The following is a 27,615-nucleotide window of genomic DNA, read 5'->3' as shown; positions in this document are numbered from 1 at the left end:
TTCACAGAGATCAGCCCCCTCGCGCTGGGTGGGGGAATGTTATTGGGCATGCGCGTCCGTGGCGAGGCGGAAGTAAGGCTCTAGTGCTGACACGTTAGCGCATGCGCAAATCTTGTCCCGGGCAAATTAGGCGGGATTCTTCAGAGGCCGCTCCCTGCTCGTCCGGTTGTGCTTTGACGGCGCCTGCGCAACATCAGTCAGAGGTGGGACGCTTGGTGGGTGAGCGCATGCGCATCTCTGAAGCCAGAGAAAAGCGCATTTGTTCAAAAGTCGAAGCACTTTGTGGGGTCGCCACGCGCATGCGTGATAGCGGGATGGTGGTCGGGGAGGTAGATTTCCTTAGACACGGGCTTGGCTTTGCACATGCGCAGTTGACCGTGGGGGGAGACTCCTCTGTGAGGCCCTTCCTGCCCAGGCGGATGGGTCCGGTTGTGCACATGCGTGGTTGGTTCGTACTGCCTAAGGGGCGGGGTCTGGGCCGGTGGGCTGTGCGCAGGCGCGCTCCCGGCCGAGGGGAAGTGAAGGTGGGTTCGCGCGGCACCTTTTCCGGCGGCGGCGGCGGCTGGGCTGGCCGCGCGAGGCGGGGAGCGGCGCGGCGCGGCGCGGGCGGGGGGCACCGCAGGTACGGGGCGGCCGGGCCCGCTCGCGGCAGCCGGCGCCGGGCAGTCACCCTCTCTCTCCGCCCCCTCTGCAGGCAGGAGCCGCCGCCCTCCATGAGCTGAGGAGCCGCCGCCCGGCGCGAAGGAAGGAGCCGGGCGCGGGGCCGCCCTGGGCCCGGCGGCGAAGGGCAGGGGGCTGGGCCTGCACCCGGGCGGGCGGAGGGTCCGCAGCTGACGCTCCCCGCGGGTCTCCTCGCGGCGGGCTGGCGGCCGCTCTGCCGGGCTTGGCGGGGGATCGGCTCGCCCCGGCCGCTGGGGCGGGATAGGCCCGCAGGCCTCCCCCGGGAACCCGCCTCCCGCCCGCTGCGGCGCTGGGTCTCGTGTCCCCCAGGCCGAGCGCCTCGCCCCGGCTGCCCTGGGCCCGGACGCCGCGGCCTCCCGCTCGCAGCCCGTGTGCCAGCGGCCGCCGGGCTCCGCTCTGCCCCGAGGGGGCCCCGTGGATGCCGCCGAGATGGGCAAGGTGCTGTCCAAGATCTTCGGCAACAAGGAGATGCGGATCCTGATGCTGGGGCTGGACGCGGCCGGTAAAACCACCATCCTGTACAAACTGAAGCTGGGCCAGTCCGTCACCACCATCCCCACCGTGGGCTTCAACGTGGAGACGGTGACTTACAAAAACGTCAAGTTCAACGTGTGGGATGTCGGGGGCCAGGACAAGATCCGCCCCCTGTGGCGGCACTACTACACGGGCACGCAGGGGTTAATCTTCGTGGTGGACTGCGCCGACCGCGATCGCATCGACGAGGCGCGCCAGGAGCTGCACCGCATCATCAACGACCGGGAGATGCGGGACGCCATCATCCTCATCTTCGCCAACAAGCAGGACCTGCCCGATGCTATGAAACCCCATGAAATCCAGGAGAAACTGGGCCTCACCCGGATCAGGGATAGGAATTGGTACGTGCAGCCCTCCTGTGCTACCACAGGGGATGGACTCTATGAAGGGCTGACATGGTTAACGTCCAATTATAAATCCTAATGATAACAATAACTACTTAGTCTGCAGATAATTAAAAAAAAAAATAGCCTGCCTGGTTTCCTAGAAGAATGATTCTCTACCGAAAAAGTAAAACCAAGCATCCATAGGATTATGATCACTTCTTCTCCAGTTACCACCCTTTCCTTCTACACGCTGACTGGATTCCTGTTTAACTCTTCTTGCTTGGCGTTAGGATGCTGTAATTTCCAAATGTGACACGAACACAAGCACTAGATGCTATGGCAGACTTCCAGCAAACGGGGAAAGACACACTGTAGATTTGCTAAGTAATTTTTTTCCTCTCTTGATTAGCCCTTATAATGGTTTGATTCTTTTTTTTTTTTTTTTTTTTTTTGCAGGGCGGGGAAGGGGTAACCATTTTCAATGTATGCTTTCCGGTTCTACTTTTTTGAAATTTTTTTTCTTTATCACTTGCTGTAGATTGCTTCTTTTTGCATTCATGCAGAATATGTTGATAGGTCTGTTTCATCAGTAAACTGAAAATTATTGCTTAAAATCAAACTGCAGTCTGTCTTTTTATATTGAGGACTTCTTTTTAAAAAGAAGTCCTTAATCTGTAACTAAATAGTAACTTTAAATCTGTCTTTTCATATCTAAAACTAACATGGTAAATAAAACCTTGCCTACAGTGGCAGATAGTGAGAATACCATTGTAATATGTTCAAAGTACATATCAGAGGTAATGTAAGAACTGCATTGAAATGTCAGCTGTGAAGTTCTGAACCATACATCATGCATGAGTAGGGATGCAAATAAGTTCCCCATATTGCATAGCAACCATATAATGAATAAAATGTGAATGATGTAATAGTTCCAAGTTATACTCTACTCACAGTTCCTATGTCTTGCATTGCAAAGTTAATGATGTTTAGCTGCAGTCTTAACTAGTTATGTGTCAGTCTCCTCACAGTGCGAGATATCATCTTTCCAGAAAGTATAGCAGTAATGTGTAAGCATTACTGTTCCTTTTACTTTAAATAATTTACCATTAGGCAAAAATCAAGTTGTTTCTTGCCTCTCTTACAATATAGGAAAGATGCATTTGTTAATCTTGAGACTTTTGGAGACATTTCCTCTTCCAAAGTTTGAAAATCTCATGTTTTCTGAAACGCATGCATCTTTATCAGCTGCAAAACCCCCCATTTGTTTCCATATCATAATCATTTGAATACACAAGCTCAGTTCTAAACTTTAACAGAAATTAATCATTTTAACTTTTGAGTAACTGGCGTTTGAAGAAGTCATTTATATCACGATTTAGTTTTTGCAAGACCACAATCTAACCCAGGAAAGTCATTTTAAACATTTTTGTCCCTCTGTTTCAGTAACATTACTATAATTCTTTATGAAAGGAACTGTGTTGAATGTCTGAATTTAAATCCATTGAGTAATTAGTAATGAGGGTGGGGTGTAGAGTGAGCATATGACTATGAATGTAAACTTCCATATATAGTTTTTAAAGGGCAAGCAGCTCACTTGCCATAACACAGTTTTCAGCTGTCTCTGACTGGGAAGTTATGGCAAAAACAAACAAACCAAACCCACCCAGATTGAGAGTTCAAATCAGTGTATCGTTTCAATCAAGTATTAATACTGGGTGCAAAAAATGTAAAGCAGCTGGGTTTTATTCAGCCTTAAGGATTAACTTCAGATTTCCTCAAGGAGTTAAACTCAACTGGGGAATTCTAGGAATGTAACTCTACAAAACTAGAAGAAGAGAAAAAAAAATTTTTTGAGGGTGTAAGTTTTACATTAGATCGGGGCATTACACTACATTTCCGCAGTGTTGACTCTGTATGTTAAGTACAGTGTATTATGGAGCTCTTACCAAAGATCTATGGGGAGATAAAAATATTGAAGTTCATTTCCTAAAAAGTTAATGCTTAGGACCCCTTGAAGAAAAATGCTTTGTTTAGAATATGGTTCCAAGAGAGGGACACTCTAAATGTGGGTTGCAATGGCAGTGATAGGATTCTGGATGATACTAGAAAATATAGCAATGATTCAGAAACAATTTTATAAAAGGAAAAAGTTTGTTAGAAAAGCAAGGCAAGTTGAATTACTTTAAATCATAATTCTGAAGGGGAAACTAAAAGTCTTCATTTTGGAAGTCCTTTTAAGTCCTTCTTGAATTGTTGCTCCATTTTCTAGTTTTTATAAATTCAATAAATTCTTCATTTCAGTTAATGTAATTGGTCAAATAGTGTGGTAGTATAAAGGTGTATAAACAAACACCAGGGTACAATTGTTTTCTTCTGGAACAAATATAAAAAAAGCCAAGCACAAGGTAAATGCCTAAACTGGAAGACTTGAAGCTCTATTAATAGTTTTCAAACTTTCTTAAACATATCTCAATCAAAATGAAAAGTTGGATTTTCACTTTCAGTCTAAAGTGTTTACTGTATTCTTTCTCTTCAAACACTGTTTGGGGCAAGTTTAAATTTCACTAGGTTTTTACATTAAATTGAATTCACAATTTTGTATTTCTTTGGTAATTTTTGTTACTTTAGATATTCTGTTGTGTAGGTAAAATGATAAATTTAATTATACTCTTGAATTTTTAAATGTTTTATTCTGGGGGGAAAGACTCTAAAGTTACTGAAACTTGTGTGGCAGATAATTCAAAAATAAATGACCTTTGCTACTGAACGAAATATACAGGCTTCATTTTCAAAATGTCTTTATGAAGGAAGCGGGGGGAGGGAGAACAATGCAAGTAATTGTAGCCTGCAGGTTAAAGTGGCAATCTTTTTTTTTATCAGAATTCTTACAACTGAATTATAAGTGCATCAACTTGTGTTCTTACGAATTTACAAAGTAAACTGGAGTACATTTTTTTGAATGGCATTATTCTTGTCTGGTAAGTGAATGAGTCTGTAGATTTTCATCTCCCTGATCTCAGTAAACAGGAATTTTGTGTTCTCAATATGGTTGTAGTGTTGGTAAAGAACTAATGAGCAGAAAATAAAGCAATTATACAGTGCAGCTCTCCTGGTATTTTACTTATATTTGAATATGGTAAAACCAGAAAGGATCTCTATAATATGCTGGAGTAGTTCCTTCTGCTTACATAGAGGCCTAGGTTCTGTTTAACCTGGGTTTTAAAGATTGTAATGCTATTAGTTTCTCTTTTGAGGACTCTTTAAGTCACATAATTACAATTGAAAAGTTGGAAAGAGGAGACAAGTTTCTTTTTAAAATATTTCCACTTCCAATTACAGGCTTTTTTTATTTCAGTAAACTTAATGTTTAATATGTTATGCTTTTGTAAAATACTTCAGTACAAGATCTCTGCCCTAAGGAACTTACATTGTAACTTGGACAAATATAATGCACAGAACAATTTACCTGCCAGAAAGCACAGAGGTGCTGATGATGAGGTGATCAGTCCTGGAAAGTTTCATGAAGAGAATGGCTTTGAAGGAGTAGAGGGAAGGGAAGGTGCTTTTTTAGATTAAGGGGTAGAATGGAAAAATTGTTATAAGAAGTCGAGAGCTGTTAGAGACTACAGAGGCATGTAAGGAGTTACAGGTAGAGATGTAAAGGAGTGAAGTTGTGTGGAGCTCCGAGGTTGAGAATGAAGCAGCTAGTTCAGCAATAAGGCAGTTAAGGAATTTGGAAGGGGAGTAGGGATAAGGCTAGAACAGTACACAAATTGAAGCTGCTAAAGTAATTTTTCAGAGTGGAGGGTAGAAATGTGATGTAACAGGAAAAGCTAACCAGACTTTGGAATCTGGATGTAGAGTGGCAGTTTTGACATGCTTGAAGATGGTTGAGTTGACATTGAGAAGGGATAGAAGAGATACTGGCCTTTGAAGTGGATATGAGACATCAAGGAAAAAAGGCAACACTTTCTGGTCACCTTTCGTCACTTATGCCGAAAGATCAGGAGTACACAGGTGACTTGGGAGTCATTAATATTGTCCCACTGCCTTAACCTAATCCTAAAAATCAATTTTCAAGTGCTCAGGTGTATCCAGGTGGTGTTGGTGCTAGTACAGTGGCTGCAATATTTAAAAAAAAAAAAAAATTACCCTTCAGAACCTAGCTCAGGGGTTCTCACAACAAATTTTTTGGTGGCCTCAGAGTGCGGCCACCAACTCCTGCTGGTGGTTGCACTGACAATTTTTCCTAAACTACTTAATTAACTTTAGGAAGAACAAACAAATATGTGTATATATACATGTCCAAATCATTGTAATTTATTTATGTAGGGTTTTTTCAGACTCAGTAATAAAAATAACGTACAGTGGCCTCTATTCTTTACTGGACATAAACAGAATAGAAACACAAGGTGTTTTGCATGTTCTTGCATTTTTATGGCTTCTTTTGCTTTTTTGGTTGCTCTTTTTTTTTTTTAACTTGCTGGCTAGTAAGTCTGCTGCTGTGAAACGTGATATTTGTATGTTTGTTAATATCACTTTTCACACCACGCATACTCAGCCCCAGCAAGCCCTGGGACAAATTAGGCCCTGGATGGAGAGGAGGGCAAGGAGGCCATGGGGCCCAGCGATGATGGTGTGGGTGGTGAGCCTGGGACCAGAGCCTGCTATCGTGTGGATGGAGCCCAAATCCCCATGGCCAGACTGCCCACCTGCCCTCGGGGAAAGTGGGGCATTCACCAGCTGCTTGCACCTCCAGCATTTGTGTCTTCGGAGTGGGGGCAGGGCTAAACCCCCACTAGTGGCCCTGGGAGAGGGGCCATTGCTTCTCTCCCGCCCTGTGTCCCCCATCACAGCCCAGGAGGATGTGGCCACATTTGAGAAACGCTGATCTAGCTTGTGTCATGTCTACACATAAACTTGAGCCACCTTAGCTAGGGATGTGGCTTTTAAAACTGATTTAGTTAAACCAGAGCAAGTGTGCGTAGATACAACCTCAGAAAAATAAACTTGTAAATCTGGTAACATGTCGTAGCTGTTGGTAAAAGTTGACATTATAAAGGTGACCATTTGTCGGTTAGATCTCTGTAACTGTGTGTGTGTTCAGCTTGAGCTTCATTTCTTAATTAAAATACCATTCTTGAATTATTATTCTTTATGAATCAGAAAAGCCTTCACCAGTCTCTTTTCCAGTCACTGGAGAAAATAGGTATTTATGGATAAGGCGTGGAAGAATTTGCCTGCCACCTACTAGCCTGAATGAAGACTAACCCTGCAAACAAAAACAAAAAAACCTGTTTCCCAGAGGCATGCAGTGCCCCTCAAATTAAAGCCACATTTCCATTCATTTTAAAAATGTACCGTTCTTTATTTAAATAGCACACTGCCAGTCAATCGACTTTCTATTTACATGTTATATAAATGGTAATACTGTCAGGGCTGGTCAAATGAAAATTATATTAATTAAATATCTGACAAATTGACCTGACTGGCAGTTTCACTGTTTCCAGCAGAATTGTGGGGTGGAAAAAGTAGTCAAAACTGACAAGATTGGTCAGCTTTCACTTTGTAATTTGTGGAAGGTCTCAGCAGCAGCAGAGGCACCAGAACTGTTAGGAACAACATTGCATTGGTATAATCTTGGTTTGGGTTTGTAATGTTTGCAACCTTAATGGCTAAAATAAAAATCTTAAATTACCCAGAAGATATTGGTACTTTGTGGGAAAACTTCCACTAGCCCTAGGTAAGTGTAAACTCCAAAGCACTATTTGTACAGAGTATTAGCATTTAATCCAGTGAGGGGTGGGGGAAGAATTACTATTGTGATACTTTAGCACTTAAGTCTCACGTTGACCTTTAACTCTTTTTAAAAAAAAAAAAAAAAAAACCCTAGGATTCTATACTGCGTAGGTTGTCCTTCAGTACTTAGGGGTGAAGCAAATTATTTAAACGAACATCAAATGTCAGAAGGACCATTTGAAGTATCATAAAAAGCAGGATAATTTTTGGGAGCGGCATTTTTGAAGAGATAAAATAGGTGAGCTGAATGGGTCTATCTCGTATTTTCAAGTAATCCTACTCTTAATACTTAGTGGCAAAGAGTCCTGTGGCACCTTATAGACTAACAGACGTATTGGAGCATAAGCTTTCGTGGGTGAATACCCACTTCATCGGATGCATGCACAAAAAATAGTAATTCAAGAATGGTATTCTAATAAAGAAATGAAGCTAAAGATGAACACACACAGTTACAGAGAACTAACCCACAGTCACCCTTACAATGTCAACTTTTACCAACAGCTACGACATGTATCATCCGACATGCTACACATCCGACGAAGTGGGTATTCACCCACGAAAGCTTATGCTCCAATATGTCTGTTAGTCTATAAGGCGCCACAGGACACTCTGCTGCTTTTACAGATCCAGACTAACACGGCTACCCCTCTGATACTTGATACTTAGTATTTGTCCACGTGAGGTGATGCTGGTCAATAAATGCAATTCCAGTGCAAGAGCGCAGCATGGTGGATTTGATGCCTGTGGTCTGGGGAGGAAGTTAGTTCCATAAAAGTTTGAGACAGCTGTGATGGTACCTACTTTTGTAAAAGATGGAATGGAAAATAAGGGATAATGAGCTTGCATATGTTTATAGTACTATAACTTCTAGGGGGAGCCGGGGGGGGGGGGGGGGGGAAATAAGAACTGGATGCCTTTACCTATGCTGTTGGGTTATTGCCTCCAAATTTAATCTGTAGATATTCTAATAGAAAAATTGTTTCACTGGTAGCATCGAAACTATTGGTACCATTCTTCCTTGCCCATTTATGGAACTAACTACCTCCTCCTCAGAGCATGTAATCAAATCTACAATGCCATGCTCCTAAATGGGGTTCCCAGCTGCCTTTTTGGAGGCTTTGTTGAACAAAAAAGCCGGAAGTCCTTTGGTGTGTGTTCAGAGACATCAAAAGTAGTCTCATGTAGGCACTTTTTTTGTTAATTTAGCTCGTTATTTAAGGGAAATATCTTAAAAGCTTCCTTCTGTTTCTCTGTCTCAAGTTAAATACACAAATAACAAAGCTTTTAAAACAGTCTGAATAAAAATCGCTTTTCTTTTCAATAAGGTTTCACTTCCGGTGTCATCCAGTAAGTGCTCTAGATCTTTATGGAATTGCCTAAGGCAGCGGTCTCAATGACCGGTCCGTGGACTGGCTCTGGTCCCTGAGATCGCCCTGACACAATTTAGGAAGGCAGCAAGCTGGTCCCTGGTATCAAAAAGGTTGAGAAATGCTGATCAAACGTACACAGAACCTGACTTCTTAACTTTTAAAAACAATTTTTAAATTTGTCTCAGGTCTATTATGTAATCATGAAGTGCAAAAAAAAAATTCATTTTTTTTCCCCCTTTTGCAGGTCACCTTTTAAGTACTTCTATCTTCTGTACTCCTAGAATCATAGGACTGGAAGGGACCTTGAGAGGTCTTCTTGTCCAGTCCCCTGCACTCAAGGCAGGACTAATGTAACCCCTGGAGCTGCACGAACTGAACCAAAATTGGTTGTAGGCACAGTACTTGGGCAAGACTCAGAGGATGGCATTTCTTCAAATAGTAGGTAGAAGCATTGTTAATGGAAATATTTCTGTAGAAATATTTCGGTTTACAAAAAAAGCAAATGCTGAATCACACCGCATTATTTCTAGTTCTAAAGATGAGTTCTACAGTTAAATGGGTAATGGAAATGACAGCAAAAGGAGTGAAAATTTTGTGCAGACACACCTAACTCCACCCCCCCAAATTCTTCTTTAATTCCAAAGGAGAGTGGGAGCAACGGAGCATCCCATGTATTGTCAATGACAAGGGAAAAAGCAGATCTGGAAAATGTGGCTGTTGTGCCATATTACTTGTGACACAGGCAATTATGCTTGTATGATTGATCATATTCCATAGAGGTGCGTTTCACATTCAGGTTAGCTAGTTGAGTATGTAACACTTCAGAGTTCATAAGGTATGAAGGTAACTTGAGGGCAGGGTGGATATCTCTTGCGTTGCCCCCTCTGGTAAAAACTAGACTGGGAAGCAAGTGTGTGTGTGTGTGAGAGAGAGAGAGGTAGTGTTACTTTCTCATTTCTAGAAAGGCTGTAGTCTGGATGTTTAGCTGGAATTCTTCCATAGGAAGGGAACAGTATTATTTCTATGCTGTTGTCCATTAAGACCTATGTCTTTTGATATCTAAAAATCTCGTGGGTTTTTCAGCTGTAATGACATCCTACTCATGTATTGTACTAAGTTTTGATACTTATACAGGTGTTTAAATGAAGGTTCATACATGTCCTTGGGGGGCGGAGAGGGGCTTGTGCTGAGATTAGTCTGTATGAATACTTATCCTGGTATTACCAGCTATTAGAGGGAAAACCAGCTTTGGCACTGTGACTGTTAATGTTCAGAATACAGGCAAAAACATTCCACGCACCATGTTTACATGAATGCAATAAGGATGCAAATAATAGGTTCGAACTCATATTCTATAAATGTTTTAAATTATATTGGTTTGCAGTGTTGTTGGGTAACACTGCAAGGTCTAATTGACACTGTTTCTAGCGTTGACAGCTTCTAAACTTGAAAATAACATTTGTTGGTCTGCGTTCCTCAGAAGTAGGTCTTACACTTCACAGTATAAGGAATGTGGGGTTACTCAGCCCTTATGCTATTCATATTTTTGCTGTTTTACCCTGAGGAACTTCCTTTAACATTTCTTTTGGAAACTGGGAATATTATTCTAGAAATGAAGCCATTAACTCTATGGCTGTTTCAACTTTTCAGTTACCACTAGGTGCACTGAAATGTGTTCATACAGTGTTAGTTAAACATCTGTCATAATGAATGCCCTTTTCCCCCCAGGGGCTGGATTAGTTTGGAACTGCCTCAGCTCTTGTGGAGGCTTTTTCCCCCATCATATAGGGATGGGTTTAATCCGTTGTCTTAGCAGTAATTGAATCCAATGTGAGCCCAGTAGCATATGCTATTATACCCTCCAAGAGGAAGCGTTTGCTTGCAAACTCACAAGATTAGACTAAATGGCTTGGTTCTGGTCGAGCTCCCCCATCAAAACAAAGTCTGATGATGTGGAAGGTTCAGATATAGGGAATAAAAAAGCAATCCTGAGTTTGCCAAACACTGGGAACAACTTTTTTTTTAATCTAGCTAGGAGGGACAAATAGTTATCTGCCTTATTTTCAGCGCTGTATTTATCATACAAATAAAATTACCTCATTAAAAAGAGTTGGGGACAGCCTTTGTCAACTGTATTGTGAATTTTGTTTTCTTTGCAATACCCAGCGCTTGCAAAAAGTCACCTGCTAGCCTGAGGACTAACCAAACTTGTCAAAGGCAGATAGAAAAGCTGCTGGATGAAGGTGAGGGATGCTTGGATCCGTGCCAAGGTTCTGTGCTTGGACCTTGCTCTGAGGCTCATTTTACCAACCTTCTGCTAGAGGAGACCGTTTTCTCTTCACCTACTGCTTATCCTCAAGCCTCCTGACTGTTTGGAGTGGGTCTCTTTTCCTAGCTGATTCATGGGGAGGGCCAGCAGGATGCCTGCTGCTCTGCCCCTCCTTCAGGCTTTGGGTTTTTTTGTATAGTTTTCTCTCCTGAATAGCTTTTAGAACCTGCCTTGACTGCTGTTCGTTGCTTTGCTTAGCCGCCGCAGCAGAAGGAACCTGATACATTGTAATCAATTTTAGTGGTCATAGGGTACTGAGTAGCAGCAATGAAGCAAAGCCAGGCCTCTTCGCTTTCTCAAGCAGCAGAATGAAGTTTTGAGCAACATTAGAACTGACTATAGACTCAACAAATGCTTTGCTGGTGTTGTGCTCTTCTGCTGTGATTCCTGCATCTATACTGGAGGGTTTGTTGGTATTGCTATGTTGGGGGGCGGGGTGGTGACCGTGTGTGGGTTTTTTTTGTTTGTTTTACACCCAGACTGATATAGCTGTGCCCACAAAAAATAAAGCTTAAATTCTTCAAACTTGATAGTTCAGTCCCCCACTCTCAGCAAAGGGGCAAGTTTGCCACTCCTTGTTGAAGTCCTGTCAACCTTCTCAAAGGAAAAATGGAATTGGATATTGTCTGCATTTAAGCACTTCAAGAGCTAAGTATTAAAGCGTTCTATAAACTAGTAACACACTTGCATTATATAACCATTTACAGTTCTGGCCACACTTGTGATTCATAGACTCCAAGGACAGACAGGACCATCTTGATCCTCTAGTCTGATCTCCTGCACAACAAAGGCCACAGAACCTCACCCACCCACCCCTGAAACAGATCCATTACAGTAGAATCTGAGTTACGAACACCTTGGGAATGGAGGTTGTTCGTAACTGAACACAACATTCTCGTCGTTCTTCTAAAAATTTACAACTGAACATTGACTTAATACAGCTTTGAAACTTTACTACGCAGAAGAAAAATGTTGCTTTCCCTTTATTTTTGTAGTAGTTTAACACAGCACTGTACTTCAATTGCTCTTTTTTCCTCTCTGCTGCTGTCTGATTGTGTACTTCTGGTTCCAAATGAGGTATGTGGTTGACTGGTCAGTTTGTAACTCTGGGGCTCATAACTCTGAGGTTCTATTATACCACTGGTAAAGTTACTGAAGTCCTCAAACCATGATTTTAAGACTTCAAGTTACCGCAAATTCACCATTTACTTAGTTTAAACCTGCAAACGATCTGTGCCCCATGCCGCAGAGGAAAGTAACCCCCTCCCCCCGCAGGATCTCTGCCAATCTGAATTGGTGGGGGAAATGCTTCCTGACCCCAAATATGGTGAGCAGACCCACCAGCCACATACCTGAATTCTATTTTTCTAATGCCTTTTAGTGATTAATATATAGAATGATCTTTCCATTGTTACACTGTTTTGAATCAATGAGAACAATTTAACGGTTTTTAAGTGACGGTTTTAAGTCTCAGGTTTTGGGGGTGTTATTCTCCTGAGCTGGTGGGAATGGACCGTATGCAAAATGGTCTTGGGGCCACTGTACAGGTGTCATTTTGCTCTTGGTCCAAGGATTAGCATTTAATGGTCTTGCAGCCTCTGGGCCTTGGGGTATGTCTAAGTTTTGAGCTGTGTGTGTAAATCCCAGCTTAAGGAGAGATGCGTGCAGTAACTCTGTCTGAGCTAGGACAATGTAGGATAAGTTAGCCACCTTGAGTACATGCCCAGCATCTCAGATGGGTACGTATTGAAGGCGGCCTGCCCCTTGCGCTGCCATAGCTACGCTCTGTTTATAGCATGCTGCCTCAGAGCTAGCACAGATGTGCCGCCTTGAGCGGGGTATTGCACCCCTAGCTTGAAATGCAGACGTACCCTCAGGCTGAGTTATCCACCAACGCAGCCACCTTGATGACAAAATATTTCTCCTTCTTTCCTTGTGCCTCCCCACCTGTTTTTTATCTTATAGAGTGTAAGCTCTTTGGGGCAGAGGCTGTCTCTTTGTTCTCTTTTGTACAGCACCTAGCACAATGAAGCCTTGCTCCATGACTGGAGCGCCTAGGTGCTACCATAATACAAACAATAGATGGGCAACAACCTTTTTAAAAAACAAAAAGCTGGTGGTAAAGCCCTCAGAAGCCCAGAGGTACTAACCCACTTCATTAAAGATTCAGTTGGTGTACTGACTGCTTGTCACTCGCTTCCTCTGTCTTTCAGAAGAGGTGGTGAAGTGAGAATACTGGATCAAACAATGGTCTGTCTAGTCAAAGTTCATATCTCAATAACCCAGCATAAGTTGCTTCAGAAGAATGTGTGGTTAAACAACCAAAGAAGATGCCCCCCATAATGGTCACTTTTAGGCACTAAAATAACTATAGGGCGAAGATTCCCAAACTTTTTTTTTTTTTTGCTGCACCCCCTTTTGGAGGTTCACATCCTATGCACACCCTCCTCTTTCTAAGAAACAGAATTTCTGTAGATGCCAGGAGTCTGGGAGACCATCCCGGCTTGGATGCCCTGTTTGTCCCCAGCCTGCAAACATCCCCTGGCTGGGACATGCTCTGGGCGGCAGGACATAGGCAGCCAGGCTGGGCTCCTGCCCTTGGGACACTCCCATGATGATTCACAGGCTGCAAGCTTCTCTGGCCCCAGCACAATCCCCAGCATGCATGTGCAAGGGCCTGTGTGAGCAGGGAGAAACTACCTCCCAACGAGGTGCCTGTGCATCAACCTATGAGAGGCAAGCTGCTCCTCATCCCTCCCTCTCCCTTGTTCTTCCAGCCTGGCAGGAGCTGGAGGGAGACACTTAGTGAGAAGAATTCTTCTTTTATCAACAATATTTTGAAGAAACACAAAAAAATTCTTAAGCACAGTCAGGTCCTGGTGCCCCCTAATAACCATGGCATGGGCACACCCCACAGTTTGAGAACCAGTGCTGTAAGGGAAATCGTTTTCTAGCGCAATGTAATTATTTGGGTTATGTCCTGGTACGCATGACGGGTTTGTCTTTAGCTAGTGTAACTCTATGTTGTAATTATGCCTAATTCTTTAACAAATCCTGCTCTCTAGTGAGTTCCTCTGGTTAACTGTGTTGTGTAAACAATTCCCTTTATCAACCTGGAAAGTTTACCTTTTAATTTAATTGGGTGTTCCTTTCTCTCCAATTTACCCTCTCCTAGGGTAAGAACACTCCCATGATTCTACATTCCTTTCAGATATCTCCTCAAACTGAGCAGCCTTAAACTTTTCAATCTTACCTCACAGAAAAGTCTTGCCATGTCTCTGGCCGCTTTTGCTGTCCTCTTCCGGGCTTTTTCTATTTCTTGCTTATATCCTTTTTGAAACAGAGTTATAGAAACTGACTGTGGTATTCAAGGTGAGAGAATATTGTCCTAGATATTAGTATTGTGTGGTAGGATCTAGAGGTTCCAGCTCCATTGTGTTAGGTGCTGTACAAACAAAAGACCTGCCCAAAGAATTTACAATCAAAGTTGGTATTAGTCTCTGTCCCTTTCTTAATAATCACTTTTCTTTCCCATTTTGATCACTGCTGTCCTTTTTGTCACAGGCAACAGTTTAGCAAGTCTGTTTTCCCAAACCTTTGGAAGCTGAACCCTCCTTCATGAAATTAAATCCAGTTTAATCCTCATGCAACCCTGCTATGTGTGAACAGAGGCCTACAAATCTTTCTTTATACATCTGTGTCTGCCCTGTCCCCCCTTCCATGGTGGGAAACACTAGTGTAGATTATACTTTCTCTTCTTTCTTGCATGCTCTGACCAGTGAAATTACTTTAAATATCTGTTAATATCAGTGACATTTGAGTTATTACTTATTGAAACGAATGTGGAACTTCACATCTCAGCTATTGTTTCAGAGTCTCTGCCAATTCGGCAACTCAGGTTACTTCAATTACACTTTATTGGAGTTTCAGAGTAGCAGCCGTGTTAGTCTGTATCCGCAAAAAGAAAAGGAGGACTTGTGGCATCTTAGAGACTAACAAATTTATTTGAGCATAAGCTTTCGTGAGCTACAGTGGAGTGGCTCTTGATGAAGTTTTTTTGATTCCCCCCCCCCCCCGAATCTGCAAAGCTTACCACTTTCTTGTTCACCCCTCTTTAGATCATTATGAAATAGCACTTGTTCCAGGGTGGAGATTTAAGGCACTCCTATATCATCCTTTTATGCTGAAGAGTGAGTTTATTCATACAGTTTTCTCTCAACACATTTCTAATCTATAATTTGTTTTCCTCCATGGCTGCTTAGTAGCCCCTTGTGAGGGATTTTAAGAAAGACCTCTGGAAGTTCTTGTGATGCCCACCAGTTCTTTTATCCACCACTTAATAAACATGTATATTGTGGTAGCAACTAAAGTCTTCAACCAGATCAGGACCCCGTTGTTCTAGGCACTATACAAACAGGGTAATTGATAATCCCTGCACTAGACCGTTTACAGTCTAAAAGACAAGACCTTTAGCAGGTGAAGGAGACAAACAAGCAAAGATGGGGAGAGTGAGGTAACAAAAGCAATATTTAGCACAGAGTAGATGTCTGCCCAATGTAGCCAATCAATCAGCTCATCAACTCTCTACTTGTTATCAGGTAGCAGTTTTCTGCAGTGAGATGGAAGGAGGATAAAGCATATGGCTTCTGACTGACTTCTCCCCCAACACAGCACAAGCAACCACATGGGAGAACATACGCTGGGAGAGGCTGACCGAACTGGAGTGAAGATGGACGTCAACTTCATTATGAGACAGGAGGAGGAATAGCTCAGGGGGCTTTGAAAGCTTGAATGAGAGTTTGTGTGGTAGAGGGGAAGCCTATGCAGGGTTTGAGGGAATTGTCATGGCCAGAGCCATGACCTAGGGCAATGATTTTAGCAGCAGCATTTTGAGTGGACTTGTCTCCTTCAAAGAATAGTAGGCTGAAAAGAGGTATGATTTTTTTTTTTCCCCTCTGCCCTGTCCCCTCCCTACAGCAGCTGGGCTGCCTGGGTCCCTATTGTAGTGGGGTAACTAAAACATGAACACCTAAAAAGCTTCTCATTAAAAACGTTTACAATGTGTTTGGTCTCCTGACTGGAATCCACCATTTTTTGTTACTTAGGGTGGAGCTGGTTGTACTGATTGTCTGTTCCCTATTTGGGGGAAACTATAATTTTAATCACAAGGAATTATAAGTTCTACCTCTATTTATAGAAGGAAAATTATGCCTGCAAACATCTGAGGCCTACCTGAAATGGGGCCCATCCAATGTACTGTGTGTGTCATTTATTTAGAAAACATTTCTTGCCCTTCTATAACTATCAAAACCCACAATTTTATATAATGCAATGGGCTGTATGTGAATGTAATCAGTACTGTTTTAGAGAAATTCCCCCAAGCTATACTTCCTTACATCAGTCACTTCATGAAGGAGTCCTGGTATCTGAATTGAGGTGTCTGTGCAGCATACAGCAGTCTTCTTAAATGTGACTTACGTTTTGAAAAAAAATGAAGTAAATAAGATGGTGCATTGGATGCTCCAGCTAACCGGGGCAGGAGGGGGCATTCAATAAGCTGATTTTTTTTTTTTTAAACCAGGTAATATCTCCTATCAATGGTCCTCATGCAGAGAACTGAGCAGATGCTCGTTCTCAGTTTTTCCCTGTGTGAAGTCATGTGCAGTGCAGGTGCAAAACAATTCTGCACCCTTGCAAATTCTGATTGTCCAGGGTTTAATATGCTGTCTCAAATTGCCTCAGGATGAGGAACTGTGGTATTAAATTACATAATGACCTGAAAGATGGAGTGAAATGAAGTGGTGGCATCTGTGGGCAACACACATTTTAGAGTAGCCAGGATGATGGAGCGCTATGGTGGAATGTGGAGTAATTTAACAAACCTAAATTAGGCCTAAGTGGCTCCCGTGATTGGTTCAGAACTCTTCATGTGAAGGCACCACTTTAAATCCAGCCAGGTCGCGAATGGCCAGATGTGATCGGACAGCTGCTTAGTGAGGTGTGTAGGAAACGAGCTCAGTCCAGTTTCTAGTGCACAAGCATCCACATTACAGATCCCAGTTAGCACTAAGTGTCTGTCGGGTAGTCTGAGGAACTGGGGACTGAGTGAACATAGACTTTACTATCCTTCCTCATGTACAGTTGGAGCACTCTGAGGGGAAGCTGGAACTGCTCCCACACCTTATTTGTCTGACTTAGGCCTTGTCTACACTACAGGGTTTTGTCATCAGAAGTCAGCTTTCGTTGACAAAACAGTGGAGGTGTACACACCACCATGCTCCTCCCGCCGACAAAACTCTCCTGCTTTCCCAACAAAATAAAACCACCTTGATGAGAGGTGTAGAGATTTTTGCGGCAAAGTTGTATTGACAAAGTGTCAGTGTAGACCCTGCGCTTGGTTATGTTGCTGTAAATGGCGTCCAGGAGGTGTCCCACATGCCCATCCTGACCGCCGTTTGAATGTCACTGCCCTGCACCCAGGTACATAGATATCAGTCCCCCCCACCCCCCATTTAAAGGCCCGGGAATTTTTAAAATTCCACTTCCTGTTTGGTCAGCATGGACAACTCACATTGCATCTTCCCAGCTGACCAGGGCGGCTCCACGCAGTAAATGCTGTCCCGTGTAGAGCATCCCTGAGTTGTTGGATCTGCTGGCAGTGTGGGGAGAGGAGGCTGCACAGGCCCAGCTCTGCTCCAGCCATAGGGACTTTGATACCTATGGTCAGATTTCTCATGACATCTTGGAGAAGGGCTACGAACAGGACATGCAGCAGGGCGATGTGAGGATAAAGGAGCTGAGGCCAGTCTACCAGAAGGCAAGGGAGTCAAACTGTCGCTCTGGTGCTGTGCCGAAGACCTGCTGCTTCTATAAGGAGCTGGATGCCATCCTCGGTGGCGACCCTGCTCCCACTGCCAAGAGCCCTGTGGATACTTTGGTGGGGCTGGAGATGGCGGAGAGCGGACTCAACCCCGAGGACAAAGTTGTGGACGAGGAGGTCGAGTTGGAGGACGATGTGGCGCACACAGCAGGGTCGTCTGGTGGCATGGCGAGCCAGGACCTCTTTTCCGTTCCAGACGGGTCTAGCCAGTCCTAGCAGCCCATCTCTGGTGTGCATGATGGAGGAGAGGAGAGCTGTGGTAATTGATCTTTTTGAGTTGATGATGCTCAGTTATGAGGTAGAGCTGTCCTTTGCTTTGTATATTCTGGAAGTGGTGAAGGGATAGAAATGTACAAGACTAGCTATGTTTGCGTGTGCTTCACGTCCCCCTGTGCAGCTAAGCAGTGCAGTGGAACTGTGTGTTAATGCACATCAAGATTTCATGGGACTCCTCCAGAGAGAGCTCTAGGAAACTTTCCTGCAGGTACCCGCCAGTCCTCTACCGAAGGGTCCTTGGCAGAGCTGCTTTGTTCCTTCCCCAGTTGTAGGAAACTTTCCTGCACCAATTGGCAATCACTTGTGCAGCGACCAATCTGGCACATGGGCGAGCCACACAGGGACCTGGTCTGAATCCACACGCATACAGGAGATGCACCCGTGCCTCCTTGCTTACCCTTAGGAGTGAGATATCGGCTTCAATGATCCCCGCCCGTGGAAAATGGTGGTAGAATTTAAAATATTGTCCCTAATCGCCTGCAGTGATCCCCTTTAAAAAAAACAACAACCCACCAAGACTCTTTGCCCCATCTTGAGTGCCCCCTCCCCTCCCCCCCCCCCCCCCCCCCCCGGGCTGAACTCACCATGTTTAGGGCGTTCATCGAGCTGTGTGCTTGCCAAGGGACAGTGAGAAACTGATTTGTATTTTTAAAAAGGGTGCATTTTATTATAATGATTCGATGCTGTGTATGCATTAACCATCATGCTTCTCTTTGTTTCTTGTGCTTCTGCAGATGTGGCCTTCAGGGGAACCCCATACACACCGGCGGAGTGTCTCCGCCATATAAGGAAGTGACCAAGGAGGACATGTTTCGAGAGGTGCTCCAATCCTCAGAGGCTGAAAAACAAGAATGCAAGGTGTGGAGAGAGACTTTAAAAGAAAATTCTAAAATTGAGAGGCGGGACAGATGGCTACCCACAGTGTGCTGCTCTCTGTCAATGTTAGAGTACCAATTGTGGACCTGCTCTGCTGACAGAAGGAACGTTGTGTGTACATGCACAAACCATGTCATTATACTGGTGTTCGATCGTCTGTGTAACTTGCGTTGACAAAACTCTGTGTAGACAAGGCCTTAGTCTTCAGTGCTGCTAGCCCAGCACTTCCTATGAGCAATGAAACTCATACTGTTACTTAAAAATTGACAACAGGGCTGCAGATGTGCTTGTCGTCTTGCCCAAGACAACAAACAGAGAAAAACAGAACTGAATGACATAAGGGAATCTGAGCTAGCTTTAACTCCTGCAGGAAAAAGAGGCTCCTGACAGCTAAGCCATATCTGCTCATTGTGCTGCAATAGTTGAAGCAAATAAGATTGTAAACTTTATTAGTATAAAGTATCAAATGCAATGAATGGTTGTTTAGAAGGGGATGGTACATCCCTCATTGGTTCCAGGTTTGGCATTCTAATAATAGCTTTTCCTTTGTATTAACGGAAGATAGGGGGAGTGAGTAAGTGAGGTCTGGACTTCTGGCAAAAGACACATCTATCAATCCTGCCTTTTGATCATTCTTCAGAGAGAATTATTTTGTGTTGTAGATTTAAAGGGGAGAGACTTAGAAGGCAGGGGGTGGAGATCTTGCTCAAATGTAACATTATCCCTTTGCTTTTTTGTCCCTAACTCTTCTGGTATATGTACACTTATCTTGATTTTGTTTAATTTCACGGTTTCTCAAACAAAATTTATCTTTACTTCAGTTTTTCCTGGAAAACTATTGGTGGTCTCTTGAATATTAAGCTTGTTGTTGTGAAGTTTTTCTACTTCCTCCCCCCCACCCCCTTTCACTGGTGAAGTCATCTTGTCTCTTCAGTTTTGGTTACGTGTCCAAAGTATGCATGTACAGATACAGTAATGGAAGGTGTCTGGAATAAGTTAAATACCAGTCTTGATATTGATGTGAAGAGCAGCTGAGTCCGAACTTGGTCTGTCATCAATTAAATATGTTCTTTCTTATGAAGACTTGTTTCTTTTGCATTTCAGAGCAGGAGAAATACTTTAGTAGATGGTGCAGATGTTCTTATTGTGATACAATTACTGCCTTCCGAAGGGGAGAGCTCATTTTAACTTCCTGCATCAAGAGCCCCACTTCCATCATTCTCATGCTCTGTTCTCTTGCTCCCTTTTAAGTTGGCAATTCTTTTGAGTAGACAGAAGAGACCTCTAAAATGCTAAGTTGGAAACCTAGTGCCCCATGAGCAAGAAAAGAATACATAGTTGCAGGGGTGACTCATCAAGCAAAAGTTTTGCTGAATATGAATTTGTAAGATTCCAGAGGGGTGGGGAGTACGTGGCTACTAATGAAAAACATAATTAACGTCATACTTGGTTTCCTCCCGAAGATCCTGAGCAATTGAAGCTACAGATGTTTTGGCAGAGAAATCACACAAACTAAAAAAGGGAAAAAAGAGGGATTTAGAATGGAATAGTTCTTTCCTCTATCCATTTAGGGTACTTCTGATTCACTCCCGTTGGCAGAGAAAGAGGGAAGTCTGCAGCTCAGATTTCTCAGGCGCTTAAAAAGATTCTGCATCTCCGTTAATGTTACTTAGCGCATGTCTCTACGTACAGCGCTGCAGTGGGCGCAGCTGTAGCACGTCTGGTGAAAACTCTCTGTGCCGACAGGAGAGAGCTCTCCCGCTGGCATAAAAAACCCCATCTCCATGAGCAGCATAAGCTAGGTCGGCAGGAGAAGTTCTCCCACCAGCATAGCACTGTGCACACTACATTCTATGTCGGTGGAATTTATGTCCCTCGGGGCGGGGTGTGTGGAATATTCACACCCCGAGCGAAAACAGTTTGCTCACATAGGCTATAGGGTAGACATAGCCGAGCACTCGATTTACAACTGTATTGTTTTCTTTCTCTGCAGCCTTGCAAAAGGCTATTGAAGCTTTTAAAAAATAAAATGTTCTAATCAATTAATAGGAGACTTAAGCTAATCTACTGACATGAGATTTCCCATAAACAACCATGCTCTGTGTGTGTATGTGGTGAGCTTAGGAAGCAATGGTAACTATTTGGATGTTTTCCTATACCTTAAATGAGTTTTAAATTAGTATTGGGGAAAGTCTTTCCCTGTAAACCTCTCCCCTTAGAACTGTATTAGAACTCTTGCTATGATGAATTTTGTGCAATTGAGGCTACAGATGTCCTGGCAGAGAAATCACACAGCAAAGGGAAAGAATAGGGGTTTAGAATGGAATAGTTTATAGTGACGAATTTTGCCACGTAACGGTATTGTAAGAATATTGCTATGAAATCTCATAGCTATTATGGAAGTATTAGTATTATAGAAATACGCTTAACCAATGAGCCAAAATAAGACACGCTTTACTTGAGCACTGGTGCACATGTTGGGAGTGTGCTAAGACATCAGCTCAAATGCAGAATACCTTAAAATCTGAAGCTTCTGCCCAAATAAATGTGTTAGTCTCTAAGGTGCCACAAGGGCTCCTTGGGTTTTTTTTTTTTTAAATCTGAAGAGTGCACTAGGAATAAAATAATGCACATCCTTGTACATCTGAGTACAGTTCAATAAACTGGTTAAATTACAGCAGTTTGGAACCCTTAATTTTTCCAAGATGAGTTACATTTTCTGCTTATTGCTGTTACTGGAAAAATGGGTTATAAGTGTCTAAAATGCAGAAACACTGTAAGTTGCAACTAACTATGGATACAGAAGGGTAGGGTGGGAGGAGGACTGGGGCTTATCCAGGCTAGAAATAGTAAGGAGAGGTAGATTTCAAACATAAATTGCTTGGTGTGGATTCTAACAGCATCTCAGAAGCTGCTTCTCTCAACAGGGAGTGTAATCTGAGGAGTACAAAGGTTAAAGTCAAGGTCAGGGATTGAGCTTTTCACTCTTTCAATGGCCTCTTGAAAGTTGAAATAATTAGGTAGATTTTTTAAAGGATAAGGCCACCCTTTATCTGTCCAATAAGGAATATTAGCACATTCTTTCCTGCTCTTACTAGACACATAAAGGAAAGGGATGATGTGTGTGTGTGTAGGGGGGCAGAACCATTCTTGCTAAACTTGTTTTTGTGCAGGGAGAGTTTGTGTGTTTTAGCTAAGCTGTTCCTAATGGGCGGAATTGTTCAAGGGGCGATCTCAGCAGCAACCTGGGTAGATTGGACCCCACTGGTGTTCCTAAAATAACTACTTAGCTTGTCTTGTCCATAAATCTCCAGTGCCTGACAAAGCAAGCATCGTTCTTCCCACGCTAGAGATGAGAAAGCTGAGGCCAGAGGTGGACTTGCCCAGTGTCACACAGCAGGGCAGTGGCAGGTAATGATTGCAGTATAAGAACCTATAGAGTTTATTTTTGCATGTGGGAGGGAGAAAAGCTGAGAGGGCTTCAGATGAGGTTGCCTGATTCAACAGGACTTTATAAAGACCCCTTGCCCTTCTTTCTTTTTCCGGCCAGTAAACTCTGTCGGAGAGTTCTGACCGTCTCTAGTGTTCTTAGATGTATATGCTAGCAGCCCCTAGCTCTGAGCTAAAGATCCCAGTTGCTCAGTGATAAAACTGGGAATCATGTCGGTTTTCAACAGGACTGTGCAATCAGCAACTCCTATTCTGAGGGACGCCAGATACTAAACAGCATAGTTTGGAATGAAATGAAAGTCTGAAACGTAACTGCAAAGATGGCACTGCTTTATCTCAACGGCTCCGTTACCTGGGTGTTCTCAATCATATCTGCTCCCTTTAGTGATAAGATTCTGATTCTTGTGGGCCTGCAGAGAGTTAATGCTGCTCCATGAGGGGAAGCTAGATATTGCTCAGCCTCAAACAGGGCAGAAGTGTTCGTGGTGCAACGGAGGGTGGAATTTGGAACACAAGTGCAAGTCTTCCTGCTCCGTGAGTTTGCCCAGTCATGACTGATAATTTTTGTTTCTGGTGATAGCCTGGAATCTCTCTCAGATAAGTTTGCAGGACTGGCAGTTAAAGCAACCATTATTACTCTTACATTGGTTTCAGAGTAGCAGCCGTGTTAGTCTGTATTCGCAAAAAGAAAAGGAGGACTTGTGGCACCTTAGAGACTAACCAGTTTATTTGAGCATAAGCTTTCGTGAGCTACAGCTCTTACACTGAGAGAGTTTGATTTGAAAATCACTGGGGGGGCATTTTCAGTCACTTTTCAGCAATCACTTTTTTTTTTTTTAAATGTTCACATTCATTTCATACCCTGAGCCAATTAGTACTTATCAGTAATAAAATGAGAATGTCAAGGCCACAAAACAATTGGTCTTTTATTCTTACATGTAATCAGTGAAAACTGCAAACCATTTTAAGGCTAACTTTTTATAGTCTGTTACAGAAATGGATATTTGTGTTAGAACTCTAAATACCCAAGTTGAGTCGCTCAGCAACTTTGACTTGCCCATAAAGCGCACAGTTTTGCCTGCAGATAGACATGTGTATCTGCCATTGAAGTCAATAGACGTATGTGCATACAGACTGGATTAAGCCTGTTTAAACTCAGCAAAGTTATGGATTCAGAATAGACTGTACAAGGTGGTGTGAACTAACACTGCTATAAAAAACAACTTGCAGTTTGTTCAGATGTAGGGTTTTACCTGAGGGCCATCACTTAAATATCAGCATGTAGGAGCCTGGTTCTCATTTAGACAAAGGTCCCTTTCCACTGCCACAGTAGGGTCTTCTTGTTAAGGTCTGCTTCCGAGGCTTGCACACTTGTGCTAGCCACGTGCTCATCTACTCAGCATGGTGTATGAAGTTCCTGCACAAAGTGCTATTCTTGTCTTTAAAGTAACTTAAACAATTTAACTGCCGTGTGAAATTCTGTGGCTGTCAGATACCGCTGTATCAGGTATGGTCTAGGACATACACTCTGTTTGTGGTACTGTACTACTGTTACCGAAACTGTGGAAGTATTCCCCCAAAAACCCTGTGGTGGTAAATACAGCCTTTGGTGGGAATGTGGAGTTCACAAAGGCATGTTTTTACAGGGTCACCTGCAGTCCTTCCCTGTATCTAACACTTCTTTTAAAACTAACCTAGCGGTGAGAAGTTTAGCTGTATCCACCATGTCCAGCTATAAAATAAAAAATAAATTTCTTGAAGTGTGCTGCATATTTGGCTGATATCAATGATTCAAAGTTAAAAAATAAAAGTTCTGGCTTGTTTTGCACAATGACTTTTTGAAGTGATTGTAAAAGCTACAATGAAGGGCAAATACTCTACTCCTGATACTGTGGCACTGTTTGAAGTGTTCTGGTAAATTGAAATGAGCACCCAGGGAGTTCTAGAGTGAGGACAAGAGCTTTTTTTATGATATTGCTTCCAACATGTCCTGTACTGGTGGAATATTCTTCCAGAATTTCCAGTACAAATTTTCTGCATGAAAGTGCAGGGACCCTTGGAATAAGCCCCACCCTAGAGGGAGATAACAAAATAAATAACCCCCTGTGTACAGTTCAGTATGAATACAGTGTAATTTGGCTTTCAAAATCACAGCACTACAAAAAGATACAGTTAACATCTGCAATCATCATCCCTTTACTGTTCAATAAATCAAAGGCATGTGACACCACAGGGTACATATTAACAAGAAAGTAAATATTAATGTAAGTTCTGCGCATATAGCTCTCAGCAGCTTTCCTGTGCTGTGTGGGTTTTTTTTGTTTTGTTTTGTTTTGAATCATTAAGCAGCATTTGAAAACACTTGTGGGCAGGAAACACTCATTAAAATCTCTTGGTCTGGACCGGCCTTCAGTCATATTTGGCACTGCTCTTGGGAGTGTTAGCAGCCAGTCCAGCTGTGAATGGACAGGGAGAACTGTGTAGTCCCTCCAGCACGGGGGTTAAGCACACTCCGGGGCTGCTGTGAGGGGAAGCGGTCAGGGCAGCCATCTGTTCTGTGAATGAGCAGACCACAAATCTCCAGGGAGATCAATTCAGCAGCTTTCATGAGCCACTAAAATTGACTTAATTGTTTTTGTCTAACAGCTAATCTAAAATAAATACAGGGCCACCTTAGTGCTGCTTTGAAACATGGGAACGGGGGAAAATCAGTCCTCCTGCACAAGCAGAATACATCCAGTAAGAATACCTAACCAATTGTGCAAGTGTGTCTCACACCCATCTTACATATACTCCATTTGAAACAGCTGTCTAGCCATCCACGTGCACAGTTAAGGCGTAACTAATAAGCTTCTTCAAAGTAGAGAAGTTAGATAAAAATTTTTGGCACCAGTATGTACCCCCAAAATGCCTTTTAGTGCACTTTATATAATAAAGTCCTAGAATGACCACCTTTGAAAGGCAATAGGCTAGCCCTCATGCTACGCAATTCTACAGGAACATTCAGAAAGTGCTACATCTTACAATAACGGTCCTGCGATGGTTCAGGCTGCTGTGGAATCTTGAGACAATGTAATTGGGGGGGGGGGGGGGAACTAAACATCTTGGTAGCATTGCAAAAGCTTAGCACTAAAAGCCTTTCTGTTCTGCCCAAATGTTCTGAAATGGTTCAGTCCATCTCTACAAGATTGTTAAATTTTGGTAAAACTGACTGAAGTATAACTCTCTTGACTTAAGAAAAGATCAGTGTTATGTAAACTGCTTTAAACTCATCGCCTTTATAAACCAGATCTCTCTATATTAAACTCCATTTCCTTTTTAAAGTTGCTGCTATTTTTGCTGGAGGGCTGGTAGGCAGTTTGTTAGTATGCACTAAAGCAAAAATGTGCAAACCTGGCTACCTAAAATTAGGGTCCTAAATATATTTAAGAACTGAAAAAAGTGCCCTGATTTGCAAAGCTGTCACTGCTCAGCAGTTTCCACTCATTTCAAACTAATGGAAACTGTGGGTGTTCAGAACCTTTGAGAAATTGGGCAACTTTAATGTAGGCTTCTCTCTCTCTATATATTTAGGAGCTTAATTCTAGGCATCCAGGTTTCCAAATTTTGTTTTAAACATATAGTAAACTAGTCAAGTGATGGATCAAATGTCTTTTTGGCTTAGGGTTTTGATTTTTAAAAAGAAAATGACAATGCTCTGAAGTTGTTCTGCAAAGCAAAGTCTCGTCGTCTGCAATGACACTCACCCTTTGAATGATGTGCCTGGCAGTAATAGTCATGAACATTGCTGCATAACTGTTCACTGATTAAAGAGCATTTGATGAGGGGGAAGGGAGGGAAGCAGGCCTGCTTAACTCCTTATGGTAGCTGAAAACCATGTCGCCATCTGAATCTAACACCCTGAGGCCCTAATTCTCCAAAGACTTATAGTGCAGGAAGTTAAGCATGTGCTTAAGTGGTTCATTGACTTCACTGGGGACTTCTCAGGGTGTGAAGTTAAATGTTCGTATAAGGGAGAGGTGTGTGTGAAATATAAATGTCATTTTGAGGTACTACAGTGTACTTTTCAAAACACCTCCTCTTTTGCCAGTGTGAGGCATAGAGGTCATGTTTAGCTTCCAGCCCACACCTTCCTACCAAGTGCTATCTAGCCTCTGGGCTGTATGTCTGGACAAACACTCCAGCAAATCAGCATAAGGCACCCCATAAAATTTCATCTTGGTGACTTAGGCCCATATCCTCAAAAATGTTTAGGTGCCTAACTCTCCGGGGCCAAAGTTACTTGGCAGCAAAACCCCTGTTGACTTTGCCAGGACTTGTGCTTCCTTGTCACTTGGGTGCTCTTGAAAATCCCATCTTCAGACATATTTTAACCAGCAATGGATATCAGCCTCTTCCTGGCAAAACTTTTGATCGTGACCTACTTAGGAACTGAAAACAATATTTAGATTCCATGTAGCATTGACCATTACTCCCTCACATTCTGCCTTTACAATGTGAGGACACAAATTGTAGGTAAACTGATCCTTCATATTCTAATTGTAGGCAGTTGTGATAGGCTCAGAGATTCTCTCTGTCACACACAGTTGCAGACATTGGGACAGATGACTAACTTAACTCTGTGAATGGAGCCTGTGAACAAACTTGTGTTTATGCTGTGTAAGCTGGGGCCATAAAGTTGTCTGTAATTAACGGCAGGAGCCTGAATATAACTGTGATCTGTAGAAAACCTAAATTTAAGAAAATTATCATTGGCTCCAATTAGAACAGGTAGGAAAACGAGGTGATTTCCCTGCCCCCAAAGAAAATCTTGCTGACAAAATTAAAACACACATTTTCATCAGCTTGTTCCATTTTTTTTTTTTTTTTACTTTGTCTAGAACAAAAACCAACCCCCCACATCTCCAAACAGAGTTTCTGCTGAGAAAACTGAGACAAAATACATCATGTTGGGTCAGGAGGAACTGCCACTGTGCATTATAGGAGTCTTCTTAATGCCACCCATAATGTACTCCTGCTGGAATTCAGCACCACTGGGCATCGCAGAATTTGCACCAAATTTAATGTTCCCTGCAGAGTTTTATTTTTTTTATG

The 27,615-nt window shown here is 42.9% G+C and overlaps 1 protein-coding gene across 5 annotated transcripts; it reads left to right on the top strand.

Moving 5' to 3' along the window:
- ARF6 (ADP ribosylation factor 6) lies at positions 1–26,197 on the top strand. Of its 5 annotated transcripts, none has more exons than XR_006291586.1 (2): positions 1–203; positions 18,930–26,197. XR_006291586.1 is itself a non-coding variant. In XM_043548845.1 (2 exons), the coding sequence occupies exon 2, from the start codon at positions 1,111–1,113 to the stop codon at positions 1,636–1,638; it is 528 nt and encodes a 175-aa protein (XP_043404780.1). In that variant the 5' UTR covers positions 69–203; positions 695–1,110; the 3' UTR covers positions 1,639–1,684. The 5 variants fall into 5 exon arrangements, 2 of the variants coding, with proteins under 2 accessions (XP_043404780.1, XP_043404781.1); XR_006291588.1 differs by having other exon boundaries at positions 1–215; XM_043548845.1 differs by lacking the exon at positions 18,930–26,197 and adding an exon at positions 695–1,684 and having other exon boundaries at positions 69–203.
- Positions 26,198–27,615: the final 1,418 nt, after the last annotated feature.

The sequence above is a fragment of the Chelonia mydas genome, chromosome 6, assembly GCF_015237465.2.
Source record: "Chelonia mydas isolate rCheMyd1 chromosome 6, rCheMyd1.pri.v2, whole genome shotgun sequence".
NCBI lineage: Eukaryota > Metazoa > Chordata > Testudines > Cheloniidae > Chelonia > Chelonia mydas.
Note: the sequence above shows the minus strand (reverse complement) of the source record. Positions and strands in the feature narration are given on the sequence as shown.

What these genes read in the sequence shown, in the direction of transcription:
- ARF6 (XM_043548845.1), top strand. Translation starts at nt 1,111, where the DNA reads ATGGGCAAGGTGCTGTCCAAGATCTTCGGCAACAAGGAGATGCGGATC.